Source organism: Anopheles merus, chromosome 3R, assembly GCF_017562075.2.
Source record: "Anopheles merus strain MAF chromosome 3R, AmerM5.1, whole genome shotgun sequence".
In the NCBI taxonomy this organism is placed as follows: domain Eukaryota; kingdom Metazoa; phylum Arthropoda; class Insecta; order Diptera; family Culicidae; genus Anopheles; species Anopheles merus.
In genome coordinates, this window is record NC_054084.1 from 34351499 (window position 1) to 34378317 (window position 26819).

The 26819-nt window shown below is 47.5% G+C and overlaps 3 protein-coding genes across 17 annotated transcripts; 1 reads left to right on the plus strand and 2 right to left on the minus strand.

The window, feature by feature from the left end:
- Positions 1-2117: 2117 nt before the first annotated feature.
- On the minus strand, positions 2118-25430 carry LOC121597900 (embryonic polarity protein dorsal). 15 transcript variants are annotated; one of them, XM_041924197.1, is made up of 8 exons: positions 25270-25430; positions 23560-24016; positions 18599-19131; positions 9424-9450; positions 9188-9247; positions 4745-5179; positions 4286-4680; positions 2118-4212 (listed from the first exon to the last, which is right to left on the minus strand). In XM_041924197.1, the coding sequence occupies exons 3-8, from the start codon at positions 18621-18623 to the stop codon at positions 2245-2247; spliced, it is 2910 nt and encodes a 969-aa protein (XP_041780131.1). In that variant the 5' UTR covers positions 18624-19131; positions 23560-24016; positions 25270-25430; the 3' UTR covers positions 2118-2244. The 15 variants fall into 15 exon arrangements, with proteins under 15 accessions (XP_041780131.1, XP_041780129.1, XP_041780130.1 ...); XM_041924195.1 differs by having other exon boundaries at positions 25110-25430; XM_041924196.1 differs by having other exon boundaries at positions 23560-23962; positions 24767-25430.
- On the plus strand, positions 13359-15278 carry LOC121597903. The gene is made up of 2 exons (XM_041924207.1): positions 13359-14693; positions 14771-15278. Exons 1-2 carry the CDS (start codon positions 13398-13400, stop codon positions 14972-14974), a joined length of 1500 nt encoding a protein of 499 aa, XP_041780141.1. The 5' UTR covers positions 13359-13397; the 3' UTR covers positions 14975-15278.
- LOC121597904 lies at positions 15038-16637 on the minus strand. Its single transcript, XM_041924208.1, has 2 exons — positions 15319-16637; positions 15038-15241 (listed from the first exon to the last, which is right to left on the minus strand). Exons 1-2 carry the CDS (start codon positions 16519-16521, stop codon positions 15038-15040), a joined length of 1407 nt encoding a protein of 468 aa, XP_041780142.1. The 5' UTR covers positions 16522-16637.
- Positions 25431-26819: the final 1389 nt, after the last annotated feature.

Consider the following 26819-nt stretch of genomic DNA (forward strand, 5'->3'; position numbering starts at 1 on the left):
AACGTAACTTCTAGCCTGTAATTTACCGATTTACCTACAAACACTCCCTGTAACGATTAACAAATTCAACGCCTTCCAACTCATTTTCCACTTGTTCCACACCACGGCTTTTTATTTGTTACATCTTTTATAAAGATTCACATTTTTCATCTTCGGTAAGTATTAAACTAGTAAAAACTAACTCAAGTCGCTCTGCGACAAATTTACGGAGTCAACATTGAGCTCACATTGTTACCTAATTGCTAGTATAAGTGGTATAGGGGAGTTTTTGTTTGTTTGTATTATTGTATTTGGTTTCGATATTTCGCTTGCTGCAAGACTTGAGTTTACTTGTTTTGAGTTTCTTTTTTAAAGTTATTATTACAAAGACGTTTTTATATAGAGATTGTAGAACACTGCACCCAAATTCTCTTTTTCAGCAAGACCAATATGCCCAATAGTTGCTCCGTTTTACAGTTCTTTAAGTCACCAATTTTAAATAGATTTATTCTATATATTTAAGTATATAGTTTACCAAATTCATTCGAGATGACCAACAATAAAAAAACAAACAGAAAAAAAAACAGAAAACAACTCAAAACCAATTTGCAAAGTACTAGTACTACCAGCTCCTACCTACTACCTGGCATGTTTTTTTGGACAAAAAAGTACATGTAAACGCTTTTAAATGACATCCGATTAAAATTCACTATAATTATAGTAAAATAGGGAAGGCTCGTGTTAGGAGCTCTCGCCCCCCTGCTAAGTACAACATTGTAAAAAAAGGTATTTCGTTCCACTACGCTCTCCAAAGCTCTCCAACAAACATCTGACCGAGCAAGCTCCTCTTCATCTGGTTGTCAAAAAAGCTGACACGAGTCCCTTTTTTTAAATTCCAATACAAAAATTCAACATCTGAACACCTTAGATGCCCCGAACCCTCCCCTGGACAATGTCGGCAACAATATAAAGGTTCGTTATTTTCAAAACTGTCCTACGCACCGGGTCGCACATGCGCGTTCTCGCACGTGCTGCTAACAAATTTCACAAATAGATGGCAATGTTGCTTCGTTCAAATTGTTACGAGTTTATGCTGTAACGGATTTACTGTTTTTTGTGTGTGTCATTTCACTCGTTAGTTAACCCTTTTACCGTATTTTATTTTTTGGTTTTTTGTTACTTGTTATTTGTTTAGGTACGATCAATTCCAATTTTCTACCATCACCGGCGACGACAACTTCCAATGAGCCCAAAGGAGCAAAACAACAATTAGGAACCACAGTCAGCCCAATTCGAATACGACATACAACCTTTCCACCAGCCCAAGACAAGCCAATAAAATGGATGCTAACCCTTTATGTTTTGCTCCCAAAAATGCCAAACAACAGTTGTGTTTTTAGTGTTTTGATTCTACAAAATGATGAATTGTGGACGGAAGCATCTCCAGACATGAAGATACGCAAAGGGAAGAGGGAAAAAGGGACAGCGGACATAAAATTGGACACAGAAATATCACAAAAACACGAAGACTGGTGCAGGACGAAGTGACGATAACTACAGTATGAGAATGAGTAAACCCAATGGTAAACCAAGTCGAAAGAGATCAACTATACAGTGAGGATGGGCTTATGGAGCTTAGTGATTGTGCAGTTTGAATGGACGAAGTAGACAACGGACCCTCCACCAAGAAAGAGGACTAACGCAACGGAAGGAAAATATGTAATATTTGTGTTTGTGCGGGTAATGGGGAAATGGTGTGTCCAGAACCAGTACAAAAATACCCCACAAAGCTTCGAAAGATGTTGGTGTAACTTACGGGGTAAACCGCTCGTCGACGCACTCTGTCCGCCGGTTGCGTCCAGCTGCGACAGGTTCGGTATATTGCCCGGCATGCCCAGACTGCTCGGGGGCGATGGGCCCGGCAATGGGGCCGTTACTACCGGCAAAAACACATTCGACGAACCCGCCAGCTTCTGCCGCTTTCTTCGGAGATCGACTGTTTTGGTTCAGATTTTGCGTTTTGATTTTGGGAAACAAGCAGTTGGTGTGTGCGTGTGTTTGCGTGCGCACGCGTGTGTATGGGGAGGACCGCGAAAACCGCAAAATAATATGCAAAAACAAAAAAGAAAAAAAAAACGTTACATTAGTATCATTGTGTCCTGGACAGGATGAGTTTCAATTGCTCTATGATATGCATAAGAAATCATTGCTCTGGAGTAGCTCTGGCCATAAAAGGGGATCAAAAATAAAATGGTTCAGCTCCTCTCAAACATCGCTATCGGTGACCATCCGCGTGAGTTGGCTCTGCTGGAACTGCTGCTGCTGCTGCTGCTGCTGCTGGTTCAGTGGATACTGTTGGGAACTGCTGGCGAGTGGATTCGGCTCAACCGGCGCGTAGTAGCAGGACGTTTCGTCAAACTCGCTCAGTGCCGCGTTCGGTGCGATCGACGTGTACAGCGCAAAGTGTTCCGCCTCGGTCAGATCGACGTTCGGGTCTAGCTGCACCCCGTAGTTACCCTCGACCAGATTCTTTATGCTGCGAGCGTCCGCGATCGCGACCAGCTCGAGATTTCCGTCCTGTATCGGCACATCCAGCTGCAGCGCACTGACCGCTTTACGGTCGAGCGGTGGCAGCGAAGCCGTACTGGCCCGCTCGTACGAATCATTGCCCGGGAGCGACAGGTGCGTACCGCTGCCACCGTTGCGCGACTGCATGCCACCCGTCGGCCCGTCGCCCTTCAGCGGGATGTAGATATAGTCCGGACAGTTCGCATCCGAAGCGGGTCGTCTCGCGCTGACGCTACTGACACTGCGCGCGACCGGTTTGCCCGTTTTGCGCTTCTCCCCAGAAGCATCACGCAGCGAACCCTTACGATGCGTCGACTGACCCTCCTTGGCCTCCAAGTCCACGCAAAGGCTCGGTTCCTTCGAACCACCCGGTGTGTTTTTGCGGTTCAGCGTGTTGGTGCTAGCGGTCAGGTCGGATTTGCTCTTCTTGCGCGAGAAAAGCTTCGAGAAAAAGCCCGGCTTCTTGGCACCATTCTTCGGCAGCGTGTTACAATCACTCGCCCCATTGCCACCCGAGGACGACTTCGTCGGGGAAGTAGGTGGCGTCGGGGGAAGCTTCTTGTTGAGCGGACTGTCGGGAGTTTTCATGATGATGATCTGATCGGACTGGGGCCGCGGGGCCAGACTGCGCATCGAACCCTTGCGAATGATCGTGTTCAGCAGCACCTCGTCGTTCGCATCGAGCGCGTTGTTTTCCTTGTTCTGTACGCTCGGTTTGGCACGCTTCGGTGGCAGCGGTGGTAGCTTTTCCAGCTCCTGCGAATCACGCTTCAGCGAGGTCACGTCGATCGTGGGCACGTGCAGTGGTTCGACCGCATCGTACACGCCCGCGTCCAGCTTGGCGTGCTCGGGGCGTGGTGGAATCGGTGGACCGAGCGTGATCGAGAGCGGGTTCTTGAACGCACGCTGAAGGCTGGTGTAGGTCGCCGCATCGTCAAATACCTCGTCAATGTCCATCGGTTGGCCACCGGGCGAGCCGAGCTGGACGGGGACGGTTTGCTCGAGCTGCTTCAGCTCCTGCTCCAACATTAGGTTCTCCCGGCGCAGCTGATGATCCGTGTAGATCTCGTCCAGTTCGGCCACCTGTTCCAACAGTTCCTTCAGTGTCTGATCGTCATCCGGAACGGCGGCAGAACCAGTAGCAGCAGCAGCAGCAGCAGCAGGAGCAACAGGGACCATTCCGTTGGCATTTTCATCTACTTGGTTGTTCGTGCCATCGGGCAGATCGAACGAATTGGGCTGAAAAACGTTGTTGTTCGTGTCACCGGTGACCATCTGATTGTCATCGCCCGAGCCCGAACCACCGTCGTTGAATTCGTTTCGTTGTATCCATTCGGTCGTTTTCTGATCGCTCGTGACCGCCTCCGCCACGAACGGTTTGTCCTCCACGTTCGGTGTGTCGAGCACGATCACCTCCACCTGCTCGGTGCGCTGGGGCGCGAACCCATTGGCCGGCTTCATCTGCTGCTCCAGGGCCGACCGGTTCGAGCCCTCGAGCAGGATGCGCTTGAACAGCTGGTTCTCGGGCGTGTCGGAGCTAGGATTTTTCATGAGTTCACGGTGCAGTGCCGAAAACCGACGCCTACCTGTGTCTAGCGGGATGAACTGGAAGTCACGCGCCTCCGAGTAGGTGTTGTCCGACGGGCGTTCCAGCTGTACGAAGACCTGGATGTAAAGAATGAAAGGGAGTGCATCAGAAACAACCAATACCTCTCTCGGGTTGCTCAATGGTACTCACCCGCACCGGATCACTGATGTCGATCGTTCTGTACGGTGGCGTCCGGAAGCTGATTGCCACCTGTTTGTGCACGTCAGTGTGCGAAAATTCCGCATAGTTCTCCCACACCATCGTGTTGCCCTTCTTCTCGAAAAAGCGCACCTTAATGTCCTCCTTCACCACCTTCTCGCACAGCAGAATGATCTCCTTGCCACCGGACACCGGGGCGGTACAGTCACTCAGCCGGCAGATGATCAGATCCGACATCGCCTTCTTGTCGTAGATGATGTCCGACACGACCGGCGTGAGCGGCTCGGTAAAGCGGCCCCGCTGCTGACCCTCGAGAAACACCTGGAAGCACAGTCGGACAGCGTTGAGGTCGATCGAGCCGGGCTCCTTCGCGTGACCGAATCCAGCTGCAAAGTGAAATGGGAATTAAATGTCTGAAGTTCGGAAACGTTTCTAGCGAAGCGAACTTACTTCTGAATGGATCGACCCGAATTTCCTGGCGCAGTCGGAGCGCCTCCTCGACGTCCTTCTTCTTGACGCACTGAATGCCCAAATTGTTAAACGTGTAGCTCATCGTCGTGCTGTTGATCTCCACCGTACAGACACCCTTCTTGCAGCCCTCCTTTCCGACCAGATTGTGCGGATGGGGCTTATGCTCGGGACCTTCCTTGGTGACACAGGACACAACGACCACTGCCCGACCCCGATACCCGTGCACCTGTATGCTCGGGAACGTTTTGTGTTCGGCCGTGGTGTTGACGCCCGGGATCGAACCGGCCGAGCGGCCTTCGCACTCATAGCGAAACCGGAGCGCCTTCGGGTGCGGCTGCTCCGTGATCTCCACGTACGGTCGCTGGTTGGGTACTGGGGGCATCTCTTCGCGTATATCTTTACCGATTACGTGAACTGTGGAGGAGAAGGTGCATAAGAAAGAAAGAACGATGGCATAAAGATAAAGATCTCATAGTGTACACAAACAAAGGACGGTGTTAAATCGGGAACATCAACAGCACACGAAGGCTTAAAAGCAATTCCACAACAAAGCACAAGTGTCTTGAGCAGATTTTATCTACAATTACAATCATTACCTTCCGGTTGGGGCGCGGGAGATGGTTTTTGGATTGGTTTTGGTGGTATTATTGGAGATAAAGGTTCTTTGGACGGAGATTCGTGCTGTTCTTGGGGCGTTGTAGTTGCTGGAGGTGGTGGAGGCGATGTTACGGTAATAGTTGGGGAAGGAAGAACTGTATGTACATTCTCTTTATCACCACCAGCACTACCGGTAGAGCAAGAAGTGGACACGGCACTATTGACAACTACGTCGGGATTGCTGTGCACGATCATGTTGTACATGCCGGCCAGGGGAGATCGTTGGAGATGATCGAGTTTGTGGAAGAGATTGAGAAACTCGTAGTCGGACGAGGACGTGGACGTGTCTGATGAGGCAGACGAGTTGTAACGTCGCTCGCAGGCATCATCACTAGTCGGACGAAAGCGAGATACATTTCCGGAAGAAAGGGGGTCGTATGGACGCGTTGGAAAGGACATCTTGGGAAGGTTTTGTACATAGAGAACCTACCGCAGATTACACGAGATCGTCTAGATACCTAAACAGACACGAGGGAAATTGGGAATGGGTGTTACTAATGACCGTAATCCTGGATATCTACACGTACAACAGCACAACTGGTTACGAATTTAAATATAGGTTCTACTGGTAGGAGGGTATGTGTAGGTCTAGCGTACAGGCAAATAACAGATCGTTTCGATTCGAAAGCGATGAACACACCATCGATCGTGTTATATGATCGAGTTTGTTTAATTTTGTACGATGATTTCAAATTGAGGTTTTTTCTTCTTCTTTAATGCTACTACACCTGATCTTCTCCCAGTGTGTTCGTTGCCAACTTCATCCGCTTGAAGGTGTTCAGCTAAGGGATCGAGAGCACGAGAGAGATAGAGAGAGAGCCTGTCCGCTCAAATGTTTCCGAATATTAGGGAATAAAATAAATAAATCCAAATCTTCTGCTGCAACACTCTCGCTCCTTCTCTATCTATCTCTCTCTGTTCTAATTTTCCACTTTCTATTTCATTTAGAAGCGCTCCCGGTGAGCTAGCACCGTTCCTACATATCTCATCATGTGGTTGTGTCTGCGACCACACCACACCAACGGGGCGGTTTGCACGGTTGCCCGATTGAATGTCTGCCTGACTGTAATGGAGAAATCTATTTTTAAACATTTTCATCGCACTATCGAGAGCCACTGTGGCGGGGCCTGAGTTTGGGGCCTGCATCAACGGGTACTCTGTGTGTCTGTCTGCCCTGCCGGGAGTTGCAGCAGTCATGTTGAGCGGACGTTTAGACGTTCCCGGGGAGAAGATACACATTTAACATCTGCATCTCACTGGGTGAAAATTATTTTTAAGCTCCAACTCCCTCTCTATTGGCCAAAAAAAAAAATCAATCACTGGACAACGAGATTGGGTGAAGAATTCCATTCTAACTGGTATTGGAATTGACCCTAGACACTGGTTGGATGTTTGAACTTTTTCACTAGGTTAGTCACAGAGCAGCTCAAGAAGAGTAGGAAGAAGAGGAAACGAAAAGAGCAAATTTTGTACAGCAAATGAAGCAGATTTTGACACAGCACAGCAGATTCAGAAGTTATCTAAAGCGGGTAGTTTCAGGTCCGAAACAAAACTTCACTTGGTCACATTAAGTTTTGAATACGTTTTTTTAGCGATACAACAGCGCGAAAAAGGATTTTAAACTGTAAATGTAAAAGTAACCGAACCTCAATGATCACGAATCGAATTTTCTCACACCGACGATGGTTCGACGACTGTGACTTGCGTGTGCTGGCGTGAGGCAAAAACTGGTCGCTACCGTTTGGGAAAATGACGGAAAATGTTGGGAAAATTTTCCCCACTCTCTCGCATGAGCATTCTCGTGCTCTCTTTCGCTTCGTAGCGCTCTAGCGATTGTAGGGATAGGTCACTAGAGAGGCGCATTCTCCCAGCGGAGAACATACGCGCGTTCTCTTGAGGCGGATCAGACTGATCGTTCAAACGTCAGTGATCGTCGGTCGGAAAATTGACAGCAACTTTTATGTGGGTGTGCGTTCGGTAGAGTGACAGAAGAAGAGGAATAGGCAGAGGGAACAAAACTGACCGACAAAACGTAACCCCAAGCAATATGCTTTCGCGTGTGAGCGGCGATTAGGGAGATGTAAAGGTCATTCTATGGGTTTTTTAAAGGAAGTTTAATGCTCATACTCTTGGGAAAGATTGGAATTAGAAAAGTAGATCGATTAGCGAAAGGCTTAATGAAAGCAATAATTATGCGAAAATGGCCTAATTCCGACCGCGGTGACAGCTCACAGTTGGCACACGAGCACCTTGCGTGATCAGCACCTTGTTGGAAAAACAGCAAAAATTTACAGGATGATTGTCCGAAAATGTTTCCCACGCGTTAGCACGAGATCCGCAGCCAACATGAAACACGTGCGTTGGTTGCCTTTTGCTGCGCCGAATGTTACGATGACGATGATCGTACAAACATAAAAATAAATGCATGACACGAACAATGATCGTTCGCGGCTGCGTCGTCGTGCAGCGTTTTTGGCGTACCGTTTTCATCGGAAGCAGAGTGTCAGCATTTAAAAGACAACCAGCGCGGTTTTTTTTTGGCTTCACAGCCAAGTCTGTGTTGATGTATTTAATGAGGATTTCGGCTTGTGTTCACCCTTCTGTCCCACAGCACGTTTTGGATCTGGATCACTGGGGGAAGTGTAATGCTGCGTAGCAGTTCTGAAAAGTGTTCTTTTCATTTTTCATGTCATCGAATGTTAGGCGACAGGTGCTGTATGATGTGGATTTGCCGGGCGTGTGGTTGTTTTTTTTTCTTTTGCACAAATGTGACGCAATGGACCAACACATCTTCCGTGCGACGCTAGGGAAGATCAAGAGTAAGATGTTACGCGCGGAGCACGACGATAGACAGGACAGTGGATGGACGGCGAAGTTTTGGGTTTCCAAGAATTGGTGTGGAAATGGGGGTATGATTTTCAGCTTAAGCCATTCAAGATGCTGAGTCATTGTGTGTGTGTGTTAGGAGCTAATCCATACTAGTAACACTAGCTCAGACCATTAACTAGTATCCACAACAAGTTGTAAGACGTAGATCGTATAAATAAGAGCTTTAAACTCTTTCAAACCGCGCCACAAAACGAGAGGTAATGATTTAGATTATCATAAACAACTCTTCAGCTTCTCGGTGGTAGCGTTCAGTGTAGCTCAATGCTAAAAATTATCCCAATGACTAATAGACATCAGGCGCACCATCACGCCAATTTATTTGGCGCTCGGTGCGCCTACGACATTGCCGCAGAAAAAGAGAAAGAGTAAGGACCATTTCTAACCACAGCAGCAGAATTGATTGCTATCTTTTGGGGCTTAGTCATTCGGGTGTAGGGGGCAAAAGACGCTCCCTAGAAGAGACATCATAAATCAGTGTGTGCGAAACTAATTACACCACTGTGTCCAAACTAACACTCACCGTGTACCTTCGTTTTTTTCGAATTTTCTTTGTATTTGATAGACGAATAAACGCCACTTGTTTTTCCAAAGCCGACTGTAGCAAATTATGTCTTGACTATCGCAATTGAAATTGTTAAAAATATTCCGTCTAGCCGGATTGCATTGCAGCCGTGCAATTGGGCGCATCCGGTACGGTCTGATAGCGCCGAAGTGTGAAAAACAGATAGCGTGAAGATAGTCTAGCCTAAATGCATTTGTCAAGCAATCTGCGCGTGGTTTGCGGGTGAGATTTCCTCGGTCAGGGTCGAGAGTGAAACAGATGTTCGTGCTGTTGAGTTCACCAGATTGCATAATATCAGGGGCATGGCTACTTACTAATATCATCCAACAGGTCACTTTCTCCTAGAATGCCCTCTATTGGTAGAAATGCTGCATCTGTAATAACAAAGAAGCAGAGAAAGAGAGATAGAGAAAAATCAGTAACTAATCGAAAGTTGGAATATTTTAATTAGCATTAATTTATTCCGCAAATTATTCAACTGATGATGGTTTTCTTACTTTGACAGCTGTCAAAGTAAACGGATTGCATACTAAAAGGCGCACATACTTACTAATATCATCTAACAGGTCTATTCCTGCTAGAATGTAAAAACAAAAAGGAAAAGAGAGAGACAGAGAACATTCGTGTAAGTTAAAGAGCATTCAAACAAACACAGAAATGCGAAAATATTTTGATTAGTATAGATGAGCAAAAACTGATACAAAAAAACTGAGCCACAAATGATGTGTTTATAAACATGTTTTGTATGTTATTAACCAGAGCATTAACACGAAAACGCATGACACAAAAACTGAGTGAAAATAAACCACCCCAACGCCCGTCGAAATGATTCTCCTCCGTAGCGCGGGTTGTGTGGAATGTCAAGAATTTTTCTTTTTCCCCCTTTTCCACTCATCTGTCACTTCCGCTTTCCTAACAATGCGCTTCCCCCTTGGTGGTATGTTTATTATCGATTGCATTGCAAGTGGTTGTGAAAGTCCCAGCCCACGAGCCCGAGCACAAAAGGACCCCCTCATAGGTGTGTCTGTGTTTGTGGGGAAATGTTCTAGCTCAATTTCCTTCCATTTTCCCCTACGACTAGGTGGAGGAGGTAATCAACGGCGTTTCTACGAAGCACCGACCGACCCCGCAAAACCGGTCACGGAATCCACGGTCTTGGTCAGCGTGGTAGTTAGCGGAAGTGAGCATTGTGGGTGAGAATATGTGGCGGGTAGGAATTTCGTGTGCTTCGTGTGTTCCTAAGCGGGTTGCTGTACAGAAAGTGCGAGAGTTACACATTCCAATGGGGGCTGTTGTTCTTTCCCTTCTCTGTTTATTAGAGCCCGCAGAGACGAGGTGTTATGTTTTAGCATGGTGGCTTCTATGTACATAGGTAGAATTATGTTGTTGTTTTTATTCCTCCACTTCCAAAGTTTTATCGGTAAGAAAGCTAGCGTTTGTGGGACTACCACCGATGGTTCCCTTTCTGTTGACCACCATCCATTTTGCATGGTAACGCGTTATCGATTGCTTACATATATTTTTTTTTATTTTTCATATCGAGCGGTCGCTTCAAACGACTCGCACGATAGGTCTTTTGTGCCTCACCGGTTGTACAGGTGAGTGTAGAGAATACAAAAAAAGAAGTCATAACTCAGTCTTTCTGTAGTAACGACCTCTGGACGAGCCCCCAGGACCGCGGGGCCACAGACTATGGACAGGAAGTGAGCAGCATGAGCCCACCCAAAAGTATCATTATTCAATCGTGGATCGTTTTCTCTATGCAAATCACGACCTCCGGAAGCTTCGGTTTTGTATTGTAGGGTTGAGCAAGCAGTCAAGTTTAAGGTTGTAGCAAGGTCAGTCTGGCCTGTAGCGATTGCATTCCCTTCTTCGTTCTTGTTGGAACGTGCCCCAAACAGCAAGGAGCTGCACACAAAGAAGACACACTTGCCAGCGCACTTGTTGGAGAAAGATTTTCCATTCCCTAGGGAGCGCGTACCACGCATGGGGGGATAGGACCTGTTGTTCGGTATTTTAATTACCACAAAAACAAAGGTGCCAAGTGTCATCCCATACAGATCATCATGTCTCACTGTCATCCCAGCCCATGTCAGCTCCTCCCATTTAGAGCAGCGCAAAGTTCCATAAATCGTTTCCATCCTTCCAGCAAAAGAAAAGGAATGTGCATCACCCCCCCCCCCCCAGGTAGCTGACGGGTTTGCGAATGCATTTTCACTTTTTACTGTCTGCTCCCGTCCCGATGGAGGCGCATGGTGCAGTCGCTGTCATCGGGGAATGAAATGAAATGGTCCACCGCTTCCCATTGGTTGGGCACGTAACACGCAATTGAACACTTGTCGTTCGTGTGCGATCGTGTACAGCGGGAGAGAGAGACACAGAAAAAAGACGTTAATACAACAGCGTGCTGGTTTCCTATGTGGACAAGATTAATGAGCAGTCACTTATGGGGTGAGCAGTATCTTCTGTTAATTAACCGCGTGCGAGTTTGCGAATTGACTTCAAAGTGCCTCGAACAAAATGACAAAAAAACGAGAAGCGATCCATGACAGATTTAGCATGTGTTGCATCACATACAATTTGCATGTGGGTTCCTTGTTCCCGCTTTTATATGATGTCCCGCGCGTTGGCTTTGTTCTTTGCTGGAAGCGATGTACGTAGCTTTCCTTGACTTTTAACCGCCGTTCCGCCTTGATGACCCCGAGGGATGGGGAGCGTTCAGTCACCCTACAAGGGCCAACCCCCCCCCCCCCCCAGGGCACGTGGCATTGATGGAAGGGTACATACACCGAATGCAATTTTCGAACATCAACCATGGATGGCCATAAATTGCTTCGCGTCGTAAATCATGCTGCCATCGCACTCGATCCGGGGCTTTGATCGGACCGGGGTGGGCAGGGAATGGATGGATACGTATCATCTTCGCCTGCTCACGGAAGCAAGCATGACGACGCTTTCGGACAAATGATCGGATCACTTAATCCCCTGCTGCCGAAGATCCTGTCCCTCTTTTCATCCACAATCGGTCGAATCTAATCCACCCGCTCAAGGTCGAGATAGAGGAAATGGCGACAATATTTCAGTGTTGTGCACCATTTGCTCGCAGTCTGGTATTGTGCAGTACTGTCCCAAACGAAGGGTTAGGGTGTATAAATAGCAACAGCAGTTTGCTACTACCGACTACGCTACCCTACACGTTTACACTGGATGATCTTGGACTCGGAGCACGCACACATGCACGATCATCATCACGCATTGTTTGGTACGACGAAACAGGGCAATGGATGGAATTACGCGACGCAGCGGTTAGGTGGGTGGTAAATGCAGCGAAACAAATAAAACAAAAATCGAACGAAGAACCTCCAAGCAAACAGATGGGAAGCGTGTAACGCACGCAGTCCGATGCTGGTGAAACCGGTTCAAGATCATTCCCACATCGCACACCACACAGCAAGTGGTCAGAGCTGTGTGTTTTAGCAGGGGATGGTGCAGTTTGCACAACGGATGCACCAACAAGACAGAAACGCAAGATAATGTACCGCATGGCGCGGTCGCGCGCTTGTCACACACCTTTTGTCCAAGTGCCGTAGCCGCGCGCCAACAAGGAAGTGATGTGGGTTCGCGAACATCTTTAGGATTAAAAGTTCTTTTTTATCCTCTCATCGCCATCATTTTGTTCTTTCTTCACCTCGCGGCCAGGGGTGCCACATCGATCGTGATCTTCACCCGCCGGTTGGTGGTGGTTTTTATTGATGTTTTGCTCCAACAAGCGCCATGACACTGAGACAGATTTTTCTTTCATTCTCTCCCGTGCGTGACACGGGACGATTAACTGAAGCCGCTTGTGTACAAACAATGGGCCGATCGGTGGCCGGCTTATGATATTGCAATAAACAATAAACAGTGCCTGTCTGTCATCTGGTCTGTTGTTTCTGGTGAAAGCGATCGTGCATCACCCCGGGAGGGTTGGAAATGCATCACAGACGGTGTTGTTTGTTTAAGACTACTGCTACTGCACTTCTTGTTTTTGACCAGTCATCTGCGAGTCCAGGGGCGATTGACTTGTCGAGAGACGTGTGGTCGTGTAATTACAGCTACAAGTTAATTAGAAAGAAGTTCTTGCTGATGTTTGAATGATCTCGGAACGATTCTTGAAAGCGTAGTGTGCTAAGATATTAATATCTTTCACTGCTTTCCTCCCGAGATAAGACGCCTAATGTAAACAGACGCAATCGTAACGTCTTCTCAGAAACGGTTTTCGTTGCAGCAACTGCAAACACCTTGATGCAGGTGTGATAGGCGCACTACCTAAGACAGTATTAGCTTCTGTATTGGGGCGTGCAGTTAAGCAAGAAATTCCCCTTAGCTGCAAGATGGGGAACCACCAACACGTTCTACTGCCACCGGTTCCACCAAAAGCAAATTCAACAGCGATATCGTGTTTACGATAGCGATAAAAAACGCTGCACCACTATAAGAAAGCCTTTCGTCCACTGCCAAGACCACACTAGTAACCGTGGAACGATGGCGTCTAGTTCAGTGAAGGTGCCTGTCGTTGTGCTGTTTCTTGCAATCGCCTGTACCGAAGGAAGTCCCTTTTTCGGAAACAATTATGTGCTCCCGCAAGGTGCCCGGCTTGCCAGCTCCGCCAGCACGGTGGTGCGCAATCTAGACGCCGCTCAGCTGCAGGTTCGTGGACTGAACCCAACGTCTTCAAACTTTCTCAGCGCTGGAGCGGCGGCACTGCGCGATTACGTCGGCAATACGACGACCGTGATGGGGCAGGTGTTCCGCGAGGTGGCACAGGTTGCCGTCGATCGTACCACGGCATCGGCCGTCGTCTTCACCCGGCTTACGCTGGCCGTCCAGGGTGTGGCACAGTGGAACCGAAACCTATCCAGCTCGCTCGATGTGTTGAAGGAGGCGTTTAACTACGATGTGAATTCCAACACGGCAAGCTATCTGGAGAAGTTGCGGAATGCGTTCGGTCAAAACGTGCAAGAGCTGGCGGAAGTACTCGTGCGGTTGGGTGATGCGGTCCTGCCGGTTGCTGGACAGCCGCTAAACACACAACAGTTTCTGCAGGTAGTGTCGGCAAATGGGACACTGCAGCAGCTGCAGGATGTAGTGGAATACACTGTGCGACTATCCGGGGAGTACTCTACCAGTGTTAGCAACCTGGTGGCAGCTGTTCGCGCTGCCAACGACTTCCAGGCTCGATCGTATTCCTTGCTAAGAACAAACCAGGCATCTATCAACACCAACGTTGACCGGTACAATACTGCATCAAACACATCGTTCTATCGCTTTCTGACGGCGGCCGACTCGCTTCTAACACACCTCAAAGACACGAACGAAAGCTTCGTCTTCCGCTGGCCGCTACTGTTTAGCGAGTCCGTGCATCAGAAGCTAAATCTGCTTAATCATTCGATCGATCATTTGACGGGGAATTTGCTGCAGCGAACGGCAACGGTCGCTCAGAATCTCGAGCGGACGAGTGCCCTGTTCAAAGAGGGCAATAACCCACTCAGCTACCTGCGAGAGGAAACCGATCTGTACACGCGCGTCATGCTGGACGTACTGAGTGGTGAAAATTTCTGCGCAACTGGATTTGTTACGACGTTCAACGCGCTTCCAGCACAGGTGACTGCACGTGTAGCGGCATGCCTAACCGAGCAGACGAATCTCGAAAATCAAGGCTCATCGCAGCTGGTGTCGCTTGCGAATAATTTCCTACGACCGTACGTTACCGCAGTCTATGGGCGATTGAATATCTGCTTCCAGCAACCGTTCGAGAGGATGAGCGAATGTTTGGATGATGTAAGTAGGTGAAGGTGGAGTTGTAAATACGTAGGGAATTAACGCGGACATGTTTTGATTGATCTCTAATCCTCCAGATCGTTGCTACCATTGACTTCAGGGACAAGTTCTTCCTGCTCGACCTTGCCAGCCAGCTGTACTTCCAGCAGGTCCAGGAAGAGCTGCCACTGTGCAATGATCGCGTATTGCAGTTCGTTCGAAACGCTGGACTCCGTGAGTCGTGTCGGATCATGTCTGCCGCCGCGGATACGTCGACGTATTATTCACTAGTGACAAATTAAAAAGATCAACAGGGAATAGCATTCGCAAGGCGTAACTTTATTGAATGGGGCAATGCTGAAGCACTACTTCTTTGTCCACCGATTACGATAGCGCGTTCGTTTCTTGCTGTAGATGCACATCTCCTGAATGTTGTGATAATTCAGAAAGTACCCGTTCTGCGCTACACATGCATTGAAGTTGTGCTGTATCTCACCATCCACCAACGATTCCACCTGTTTGGCCGCATTATAGATTCTTCCATTAGCCCAATTGTTTTCGTAACCGTTCTGCAACAAAATGAATAAAAACAAAATCAAAGCAACAGTTCAACAAAACTTGATTTCACTGTTTTGTTTGCTCTTACCAACTCCAAACACTGGTTGAGCTTGCGCGGCGCATACCGGAAGCAGATGTCAAACGCACCGTACGACGCATTGATCGCCCCGACCACGTACGTGTCGAGCAGTTGCGCGATGATCGCGAACGTTTTCTCCTCGCTTGCCGTCTGCTCCGCCAGGCAACCGTTCACGTGGGCGAGCGTAAAGTTCGGGAATGTGAGCACCTTGTCGATGTACGACTCGGTGCAATCGTTCGAGAGCATCGGATCGGATGCGACCTGCACCGCAACCTGCGTCATGTAACCGATTGGGGCGGTGATGGAACCACGCGACTGCCACTGCTCAATGTCTCGGTGCTTGTAGAGCTTCAGATTCTCGAAGTTGATGCGTATCTTCTGGATCGTATTTTCGAGCGCTTTCTTCAGCGCGATAAAGTAGTTGGTGGTGGATTTTGGGAAGGTGATCGAGATCTTCTCCTTAAACCGCCGGTACATATCCTCCTCGTAGGTGCGCAAATCATCCAGCGCCGTTACGATATCTTCCACCTGCGTCAGTGACCCGTTCAGGTACTGGTCGATCGATTCGTTGAACCCTTGCTGGGCGGCCAGGGCCCGTGCATTCGTTTCCACCGTCCAAGCCTCCCCTTTCTCTATAACGTCCGCCAGTCGGATCACATTTTCCTGCAGCTTATCCGTTGCGGCAAAGATGTCATCCACCGCGACGCTCACGTCGCGCTGCTCGAACAACGCCTCCGACAGACTGATCGATGCGATCCGCAAATCACTGTTGATCGAGCGCAGCAGGTTGTGGTTGTACATGCTGTAGTCGAGGTTTTGCAGCATCGAGATCGAGTTGACGGACTCGTACCCGTTCAGGTAGCGGATCGTTTCGATCAGTGCGTGCTGCACCGATTCAAGCTCACGCGTGGTGAAGTCTTTAAACGTTGCCTCGAACCTCCCAGTAACATTGGCCACATATTCCTGCAGCCCGGCTGTGGCCAGCTGCAGATAGTCCACACTTGGGACGCTCTGCTTGAAGCGTTCCATAGCGGCACGGGCAGTGGATACACTTTCCACAATACCCATCGTAGCGTTTGTCACCTCCTCGTCATCGGCTAGCGGATTGCTAGAAGCGCCGGAAACGCTTGATAAATCACTTAGTAACACCATTACCGCCACTAGCAGCACCAGCTGCAGCACATTGACGAACGAGCGATGCATTTTGCGCATTGTTTGTTGCGCAAAACGTTTCGTACGAGCTTCCAAAAACACACACACGCGTACACACTACGGTGGAGGCTTACTGCTGGTGAGCTGACTTGGATGAGCTCCGGTTTCAAACTGAATAGCAGATTCGACCTAGGCTTGGCCGTAAGCCCTTCAACGCTCCCGTCGATATCATCATTACTCGCGTGAAATAAATGCGCCACGTAATGTGAGGTTGGGAGGGTTGAGAGAGCTGGAAGGGTAGTTCTACCCGGGACCAACGCCATTATAATCAGTAGCAATAATAACGACCATGCCCTCTCCACCGCATCCAAACGCCCAACCCCGTGAGTTAGACAATTCCTAATCATCGCATCAACACTTGACCGGAGGCATTCTGTTCGGTTTTTTTTAACCCGGCGAGCGGGTGGATGTGGGTGTGGAGTAGTAGTTGCCATACATACGGACATATGGAAACAAAAACAGACAACCAGTTTGCGCCCTGTAGTGGTGATGCTAGCACCTCACATCAGCCCGGTGATCAGGTGATATCGGACCAATTATGGGAAATATATTTTAAAAATTACATCTCCCGCAAATGATATCTCGCATACGTCAGGGTACAGCTTCCCCAAGGTGGTATTGTGCTTTGGGAGATGTATCGTGCCACGCACTGCGCTGGAAGATGATGATGCAGGGTAGCCGGGAATCGCGTGCATTAGAACACAATAGTTGATCATTGTGCGGGTCTTGTGAATCTGCGAACGCTCGAATGCGGTCATGCGTTGCAGCAGGCGTCCGCATGATGCATCCGCTGATGCGCAAGGGAGACGCGGTGAAAGATGAGGTTTGAGACCGGTGCGAAGGGCAAGTCGGCCTGCACCAAGGTCAGCTGTTTGTTATGTAAATTTCGATAGGCTTTGATTTGTATCGTAGAAAGAGTTAGAATGGTCAGGAGATAAGATTGAATTAAAAGTAACAGTTTGCTAGAAGTTACATGTTGAATACAAGGCACACTTATGGGCGGAAAGAGCATAAAAAATAGGAAAGAAAATCAAATCAAAATACTATAGCAGCCCTCAGGTAACGAAGCAGTCGGGGATTTTTGGCAATATAAGAACAGTTTACGATGCAAACTGCTAGCTACAGAGCTGCGTGACATTCCAGCGCATTAGTATTCGATAGGCGGCGTAACGTATTGTGCCTGTGGCGTTACGGTTTCTTCGAGAGGGACGGAGGTTTGTTTTTGGGAAGTACCGCTCGTAAAATGAGGAAAGAAATGATGCGTTTACTGTTTATGTTTGATAGATCATGAGCCACCAGAATAATGTTGGCAATTCAGGGGGTTTAGAAATCCCCTTCAATGCCATAAGAAGTAGTATTATTTTTAACTAGAAATTGGTTGTTAAGAAACATACATATGATTCAAACATAAAATGAAATTTAAGGAGATTAAGATACATTAAATGAAATTCAGGGTAATGAATCTACATCCATATTGTCTGAGGAGTATTAATGCCCTAAAGAATAGAATAATAGAATACAATAGAAGATACCAGGAAACTAATGCCCAGCCACTGATGCGACACAAATTCTAGTGAGGTTGTAGAAATGATGGTGAAGTGATGTAGAGCATTATTATTCCCATGCTCTACGATATGAGTCATGGAGGATTTCCCTATCAAGATAATCAAATGAGCATGTTCCCGCCCTACCCAACTCTCCAACCCACAGTCGTCGTCCAACCCACATGTTAGAATGCTATAATTTCCAGATTAAAGCACAAATCCTTTGACGCTACTTAATACTATTTCGAGACCGCTTTTAAGGTCTTTTCTCATATTGTTGATTAGCAACATTCCCAGAATTGGTATTGGTAGGTGGTCAAAAGGAAATAGATGGCTCTAGACACAGGATTGGCAAAGTGCAATCACTTAGGTTATCGGGATGCGTCTGATCAAAAACACTGATTATAGATTCCTCCCGATGCGGTAGACATTGTGATTGAACTAGCTATAGTTGATGATCGAAATTAACAAACAAACAATGAAGCAAACTCAAAACACTACGCGTCATAATGGAAAGCATACACAAACCATACCTGCACCGTTGACATAACCCGCCATTGCTGTTGTGTGGTGTGAATAGTATATGGCTGCTATAGTATTTTGATGCTGATGCACTGTTTTGCTGCCAAGATGTGTTTGTGGTTTAGTCAAATGTTCACTCCCACCGACAAGCTGCGTGAGCCGACGATGCCGAACCACGTTCGTCTTGAAGTGAAGTGAAGTCGTGCAGCTGGGCACGTGAATGCACTCGCGCACTGTGGACAACACAAACACACACACACACAGAAACACTTGACCAGAGGTGGTCGGGTAATCAGCACAAATACGGAGGAATGGCACACGGTAGTAATAATTGCTTCAATTAAATGTTGCTGATGTGTAGTACGCCCTACTCCGCCATTAAGCTCTAAAGTTTATGCTTCTTCAATATGCTCACGTCCAAACTTTAAAATGTTATAGTTACTGTTGGTACTAATGTATTACGCTTTTACTTGTACCACAACATCATTGATCATCATCTTGTAGATGCGATGACAAACAATACAATAAACTAGATCACTAACGCCTGGGAAAGAGAGAAAAACACAGAATAACGACAACGGTTGAATTGTTTGCTCTTTCACGACATAAGAGTGCAGCAAAAGTAAAACAAATAACTGAACTTGAAGCTTTTCAAATGCAAACAAAAATATAAAACTTTTTGAAAGCTGTACCACAAGCGTGGACGAACAAACAGGCAAACAACAAAGTGCGCACTTCACAAACATGTATAGACAAACTTCACACACGCATGATCACAAACTCACACACACTAACGTACAGGCCAAAGCACGCCTTCACAACATGCACAAGGGGTGGAATAAGGTGGAACAACAACAAACCAATAAATATGGTGGGGAAGGTATGTAGCGTGTTAAAGCAAGAGAAGAAACAGGCAAACTAAGCTCTCAAGCATGGGCAGATACTGTGCAGACGGGGAAATGCTGGGGCTTGTGATCGGCCTAGCAGTAGCGTGTGGAATAAAAGCTTTTACTTCGCTACCTTTTAATCTGAATGCGTGTGATATTATAATGTCTTATAAGAAGCAGTTGGGATGGCTTTTTGCTTTACTGGTACCGATCCGGTAAACCGATATAAAAGAGGTCTCTTCTGAGTGGGAGAAGCATTTGAAAACAGGTTTACATTTCCAGCCATGTCCGACAGAGACTCCGACAGAGTCTGTCTGTGACGCGAACAACAACACAAAATCAAAACAGCGCTAATAGGAGAGAGAAAAGAACACGCCATCAAGAAGCAATGGATCAAATTTAGAGAAATCGTAGTGCGAGTGAAAGGTACCATCGGTACAACCACTGGAGCAATGCATTGAGTTGAAAGATCTACGCACTATTTAACACTAAATGGGTCAACACTGCACAAAAGACACCTTAAATTTGGCGCGTTCACTTTCGTTCGAGTTTTGGGCTGATCGAACCATGGAGCCAAACGCATTATCACATTGATTTTTTGTTCCCAAGGCTAGTCACAAAAAGAAAAACAACAAAACTCAGCACACTCACTGCCAACGGGGCATCCGAGGCAGGCTTATCACTGGCAGCTCAACACTAACCGTGCTCCAGAAGCAGGCACACCATTCGGGACCGCCGGCAAATGGTACAATGTCACACACCACCGGTGGCAACCGCTAGCAATCGACTTATCGAAAGCTCTTCCTTGTGTGCACAATTTAAGCAAACTTTGCTATCCTCCAATGATTGGTTTATCCCCGGGGAAGTTCCCGGTGCACTAGCTAGGACGCCTTCAACACTGAACCGTTCTGCAGCAGGACGAAAAACTGTCTGAACACTGCTCCCGAAACCGACTCCTCGTAAGTACTCCGCCGCTTCGTTCTGGCGCCGATCGTAACATGCGCGCGCGCGCCCGCTCATCTACTGAAGAGAACAGGGACAGAAGCAGGGGTGTGGAAAATACGGAGAAACAAACGGGCAAAATATACACGGCGCTCGCACCGCCGTTCCGGTTTGTATGTGGACGATGCGATGAGATTACATACAGACAGACAACGGAGTGGAAGAGAAGAAACAAAAAAACCAACCCTCACCACGATCGCGTGTGAGACGCAACGCAAGGGTGAAACTGGGAAGCAATGCATCTGTGTGTGTGTGTGTGTGTGTGTGCATGTGTCAGTGGTTGATCGCGAACCTGTTCCGGAACGATTGGCCACCGTTTGTGTTGGTGGTAGTGGTGATTGGGGCGATCCATTCGAAACGGCCCCACGATCAGTGATTGAAAGTATGCGTAGGATGATCGTGGGAAGGGGAAGCGGGAAGGGTGGTACCCGCGAAGGGGTGCGCATCCCACTAACACAGACTGACACAGAAACGGTCTGATTTTTCTACATCAAACACACAGAGTACGGCTGGAGTTCAGCAGGAGCGTGGAGCCGATCGAGATCGTGTGTATCGCTTACATCGGAGTGAGAGCAAGAGAGAGAGGAAAGAAGTCGAACATCCAATGCTTCCTACTCGGTAGCTCTAGTGTCACACAAACCACTTGGCAGCGTTAGGTCCAACACACTCACAGATACGGCGCGCGCGCGCAGCATCGAACCTGCGTAATCTGCACACCCAAGCAAGCGGTGACGTTTTGCGAGCGTGTTTGTATTTTTCTTTTTCTCTTTCTAACGTTTGCCACGGATATCCCCCACCTGTGCGGGACGCACAATCGCACCGTCCGGCGCGCGCGTGAAGTCTCGTGAATGGGAAAATCCTTACGTTTGGGTTTTACCGGGCACACGACGTCGGTGACATCGAACAGAAACAATAACAACAGCAAAAAAAAGGGAAAAAGGTGTAAGTCTCCCGACGGGACGATTAAAAATAAATGTCATCAATGGGGTGGAACTGGTCAACGAATGGGCCATATAGATTGTACGATCGTGCACTTATGCTACGGCCGTTGCTTTTGTTTTGCAAGTGTGAGTACATTGTGGGGCGAACTTAATTAAGACCCTTGCGCCGTGCACTGTAAACCGGTCACTAGATGCTGTGTGTCGGGAGCTATTCAATCGTAGATCCAGAATTAATTGAGAGATAGAGACGGGGAAACAAGAAGGGAGGGGGGGGGGGTGGAGATGACAGGCTAAACCGGTTTTGCCATTTCGAAGGTGTTGCTGGGGAGTCCCCAAGGTGATGTTAAAACATACATGCGCACACGCTCACATAAACACATACGCACTGGGACGCTCTCCGGGGGCGATAAGGATTGGCGGTGCGTCTAATGGCACAGGATGAGCTTTTTGCGGGAAAGTTTGTGTTTTGCGGGAAAATTGTGCCACTGACCGCGAATGATCGGGAGGCTCGGTGGGTTTTAGAGCGTATGAGCGGTTTTACCCTCTCTGATATGGAATGGGATGGGCATGTTTGGAGGTGATGTAACGTAATGTACTGCAAGGGATTATGATTGGTTGGTGTGCTATGAAAGCGAAAGGCGGGAAAAACGGATCCGGCGGAAGATGAATGATGCTAGTTGTTGATGGTTTGATTTTGGAAAGACAACTTCTACATGTAGTCCATATAGAAGTAAAGATGAGACATCTCTGACTTAGAAAACCCAGAAGTTCTGGAGTTTAAACCTCCAGAAGTTCCTAACTTTGAAACGATTATTTGGGTGACTTAAGAGACCCTCTCTTCTTACAGGGTTTCCCACGATTTATTGGTCGGTTCCCATCAATTTTTGGTGGGTTCCCATATTTTTTTGGTGCGTTCCCACGATTTTTGGCCGTTTCTCAGAATTTTTTGGTCCGATTGTATTGATATCAAATCGGAAAATACCAATAAATTATAGGAACGAACCAAAAATCTATGAGATACGACCAAAAAATCGTGGGAACGCACCAAAAAATCATGGAAACTGACCAATAAATCGTGGGAAACCCTGTATGGATCTAGTGGAGGCTTTCTTGGGAACGATTCAGTGGTCTATTTGATAGCTGCGCCGGGTCTTCAAAGGTCGGACGATATCGAATCTCATCTGTACTCGTCCGCTCATAACAAGGACGGATTGTTATTGGGTTACAAGCAAGAGTCTATATGAAGCCAGTATGACAGCCGTAGGTCGTTACACCAAGGAAATAAAAGAAAAAGAAAGGGACGAATAAAAAGAAGCGGAAAAGGCGACTCCCCTCTAAATTAGACCAACGGTATCTAGCAATGACTGTGTCTGTGTTGCGAATTCAAACTTGACCATGCTTTGCAGGTAGTGGATGCACTGTGCGTCACTCTTGCAGTGGTAAATGCACTTTGCGTCACTTCTGTAAGTAAGGATGCACTGTGTGCATTTTATCCATCGTATATGTTTTCACACACTAAATTAAGGTCTATTGACATCAGAAGTGACCTTTTAGCGTTCATGCAAAACCAATTCCACGGAATCCACTCAACATGCAGCCGAGGACCATCTTATTATTATTAGCTGTTGCGACATATTATCGGAGCATGCTGTGGATGAATGTTTTTGTTACAGCACAACGACATTGACGACTGTTAGTGGAGAAGGAGTGGTGGAGGGGGGGGGGGTGGTTTTGTTGGGAGAGGGAATAGCAGCCTGGCAGTGTGAATAAGTAAAGTCAATCGTTTGCGTTCGTGCACGTTACGTTCGACCAAAGTAGGGGACGGGAGGAGGTGGTGCAAATCACGAAGCGGAAACGGATGACTCATGCACATCCAAAAGCTTCTGTTCGGCACATCCACAAAGGGAGGGGCACGTAGGAAGGTGTTGGTTTTGTGATTTGGAGTTGGTAGCGCGGATATGCTGTGTGCTCAAGATCAAGTGGTTTCGCTGCACGGTGTGTATGAAACAGAAATAGGTGAAATTGGACGGGGTAGGCAGTGTGAAAGCACAAACAAAAAACCGGCAATCAATGAGGTATAATAATATCGTGCTTTACTGAAAAGCCCATAACGAATAAGAGAAGAAATAAGCGAAAACTTACCTTACAACATCCAAATGGTGTACACAAACTAAGTCTTTAACTCTTCAACAAATGCGTTCTGCTGTACTGGATTTGATAAAATGTATAATAGCTTCCTATTAGCAGCTGCAGCTTAAAACACACAATCACACACAAACACACACAAAAACACATGCACTTAAAACACACGCACTCAAACTTGATAACACCCGCTGTGGATGTATCGTGTCCAAGAATAAAACGCACTGATCCGTAAGCAGATCTCCTACACACTTGAGAAGTCAACCGACCGGCCAGTTAAAAAAATAAAAAACCGAGCCCCGAGCCGACCACTGTTTGCCGCTTCCGGCTCCAACTTCGTTCTTAACTGCAAAGGCACTAACTGACCTTCGTCTCTGTGTTGTGCTCGGGTTAATCAATGTCGCTAAATGTTTTTAATGTTTTTTTTGTTGTTGGTTTTGTTGGTTAAATATGACAACTAAAGGAGAGGGAGAGAGAAAGAGAAGAAATCAATGATAAGACCAATCGTGAGGTAGCACGTCCCTTCGGTACAACCGGGCCCTTGATAACTTAACGTTCGGTAGTAGCAAAAATGATAAGATACTCGCGGCCTACTGCCTTCGAGCCCCTTTTGGAGCGGCAGGTGGCAAAGCCTACTACTGTTCTTGCCTCTTGGTGCAACGTACAACAACGCGTAAAGCGAACCAAAACTGAACCAAACGGTAGCACCGAATCCGCGGCCACAGTTTGTTGATTGTTTTTATTGTGTTGCGCCGGTACGGGGCTGGAAAGTACACCCCAAAACGGTTCCCAAGCGCCCTCTGAAACCATAATGCACTTCTGAGGTGTAGTGTGAATTGTAGACAATTACAGAAAAAAAAGTGCAACAAAAACAAAACAAAGAGCTTGCCGTATGGGAAACAGCAAGCAAAAAACCCCTTTTCTTCCATCATTCCACTAATCGAATCGGTTTGATTGTTTTGACAGGATGAACCTGTGCCTCTTTACTGGTCGCCACCACGGTGGTGTTAAGCCGACCGTGAATTCCTAACCTGTAAAATGACGCCGTTACTCGAAATCACCCCACAAAGCGAGCTTTTTCGATCGCGATCGGATGGCTTTTTTTTCCTTTGCTGTTTTGTGTCTGTAATTTTCTGGTGTAAAATCACGGAAATCAAAACTTTCACACTGAACGCTCATAAAACAACGTACACACTTATCACATTACCACTGGTTTGTTAACACTTTCTTGACGTCTTTCCAGCACAATATGCGCGCACATACACACTGCTCTCTGGTAGCTCTCTTTGACAGTTGATAAAACCTTCCCTTCGTTAGGGCTCCTCCGTTGTTTGCCTGCGACCAAGCGAGATCGAGATCCTATCGGGTGGACGTTTGCAAACCTTCTGGCAAGGCCGCCGTCGCTCAACGGTACGGGAAACTGTTGTGTGTCCTGAGATCGCGCCCCGTACCGGTGTTCGGGAAAAGCGTGCTCGGAAAAACTAACGCACACACTGGCACACTGGGAAAATATAAACAGAGTAGGAGCACACACAACAAAAAACCCTTACTGAGGTGTCGGGAGACGACGACGGCGCGTTTCTACCCGTTCGCGAATGAAGGGGCCGCTGTGTATTGGGGCACCACTACGTGCCGTTTAGCCGTAGTTGTCTTGTGGCTTACTGCTGCTTACTAACACAGCGCTAGTAGCAAACGTAGTAGTATTAGTACTTCTATCGTGCTGTGTTGGATGCTGATGTTCGTCCACGGCGGAGCGCGAATGTGTTGCAGTCACTACTGTCACACACAGTCACAGCCACTACACTACTGGCCGTGTGTATATCCGCGGCTCGATGGTCCGCACCGCCAATTCCGCACCCATCATCATCATCGTCATCATCTTCTTTGCCCTTGCCGCGCGAACCTCTAGCCATTTAGCCATTTACAACCGAACGAACGACGACAAACACGTGCATTTGATGGAAGGGGTGTATGTGTGTGTTAGAGAGAGAGAGATAGAATGAGAGAGTTTGAGTGTGAGAGAAAGAGAGCACGGAGAGGGCCTTTCGGCTCTTGTGCGGCCGCAACGAGCGGACAGTACACTGATACCACCGAGACCAGTTTATGATGTCATCATTTGTTTTCAACCAGTTTTGTTCGCACAGTGTGACGAGCGCGATGAGGGACGGATATCATTAGAAGAAATATCTATATATGTTTAATGTTACAATATCAGTTTAAAGTGAGTTTTCATAGTAGCTCAATCGATTAGATTTTTCTCCTCCATTTTTTATATTTTTTTTATTATAAAAAATCCACAACAAAACTAATGATTGTTTCACCCCCCACCAACCCTATGAACACCCCTACACGGGCGCATACAATACCAACAGAGCACACAATACACACTTGCCTACTTAGATCCCCATTACGCGCGCCGGCGACGCGCGAAAGCTAATAGACGTGAGCTTGTCTGTGCGCCACTGTCGTCCATCGCCACCATGTACGCCTGGAGGGGGTGTATGGTACTTGCGCGCGCATATCGACAGTGCAAATTAAATCAACATTCATTCGCGCCAGCTACCTGTTTCAGGAATTCGTGGTACGGGGCTCGATCCGGAAAACCCAGACCCAGGGGCTGGGTAGACTCGTTGTGATTGTCCGTATCGATGACTTCCCCCATCCCACGACCGTTCCCTTTGACCGTGCCGAACCGGGTCAATAAGGTTCGAGTGGGGGTAATTGAGACGCCGGTCGAACGAACGGGAACGCAAAGAAGCCGCCAAATAATGAGTGGCCAACGCGTGCGAGATGGTATAATAGTTTATTTGTTTTTATTGGTTTATTTACATTTATGTACCGTTTGAGTGGAATGGTTACGCCAAACAGCCAAAACATGTACCATGCAACAGAGAATAATTTGTCAGCCCTATCAACGCGAACTAGTGCTTCAACTGATCTGACCCCTGCAACAGAAATGGAGTGTAACTAGATCCATTTTATGATGGCTGTATCGGAGCATCCCTGGACAAATGAGTCACTTGGGTTGAGGATGGGGCGATGGGCTTGACAGCATTTACTTGATAGCGATGATTCATCCAATCGCAATAGGTCAATTTACTGCCAAAGAGTGAAAGGCTATATGGGGTTGGCAAAAAAAACGAGGACCAAAACCACAGAAACGGAACACTCTGCTGTTGGGCCTGCTACTTAATAGCAATATGAGTAATACAGAGTGATATGAACTAGAACAGAACGTCCATCCATTCGCTTTCAACGCA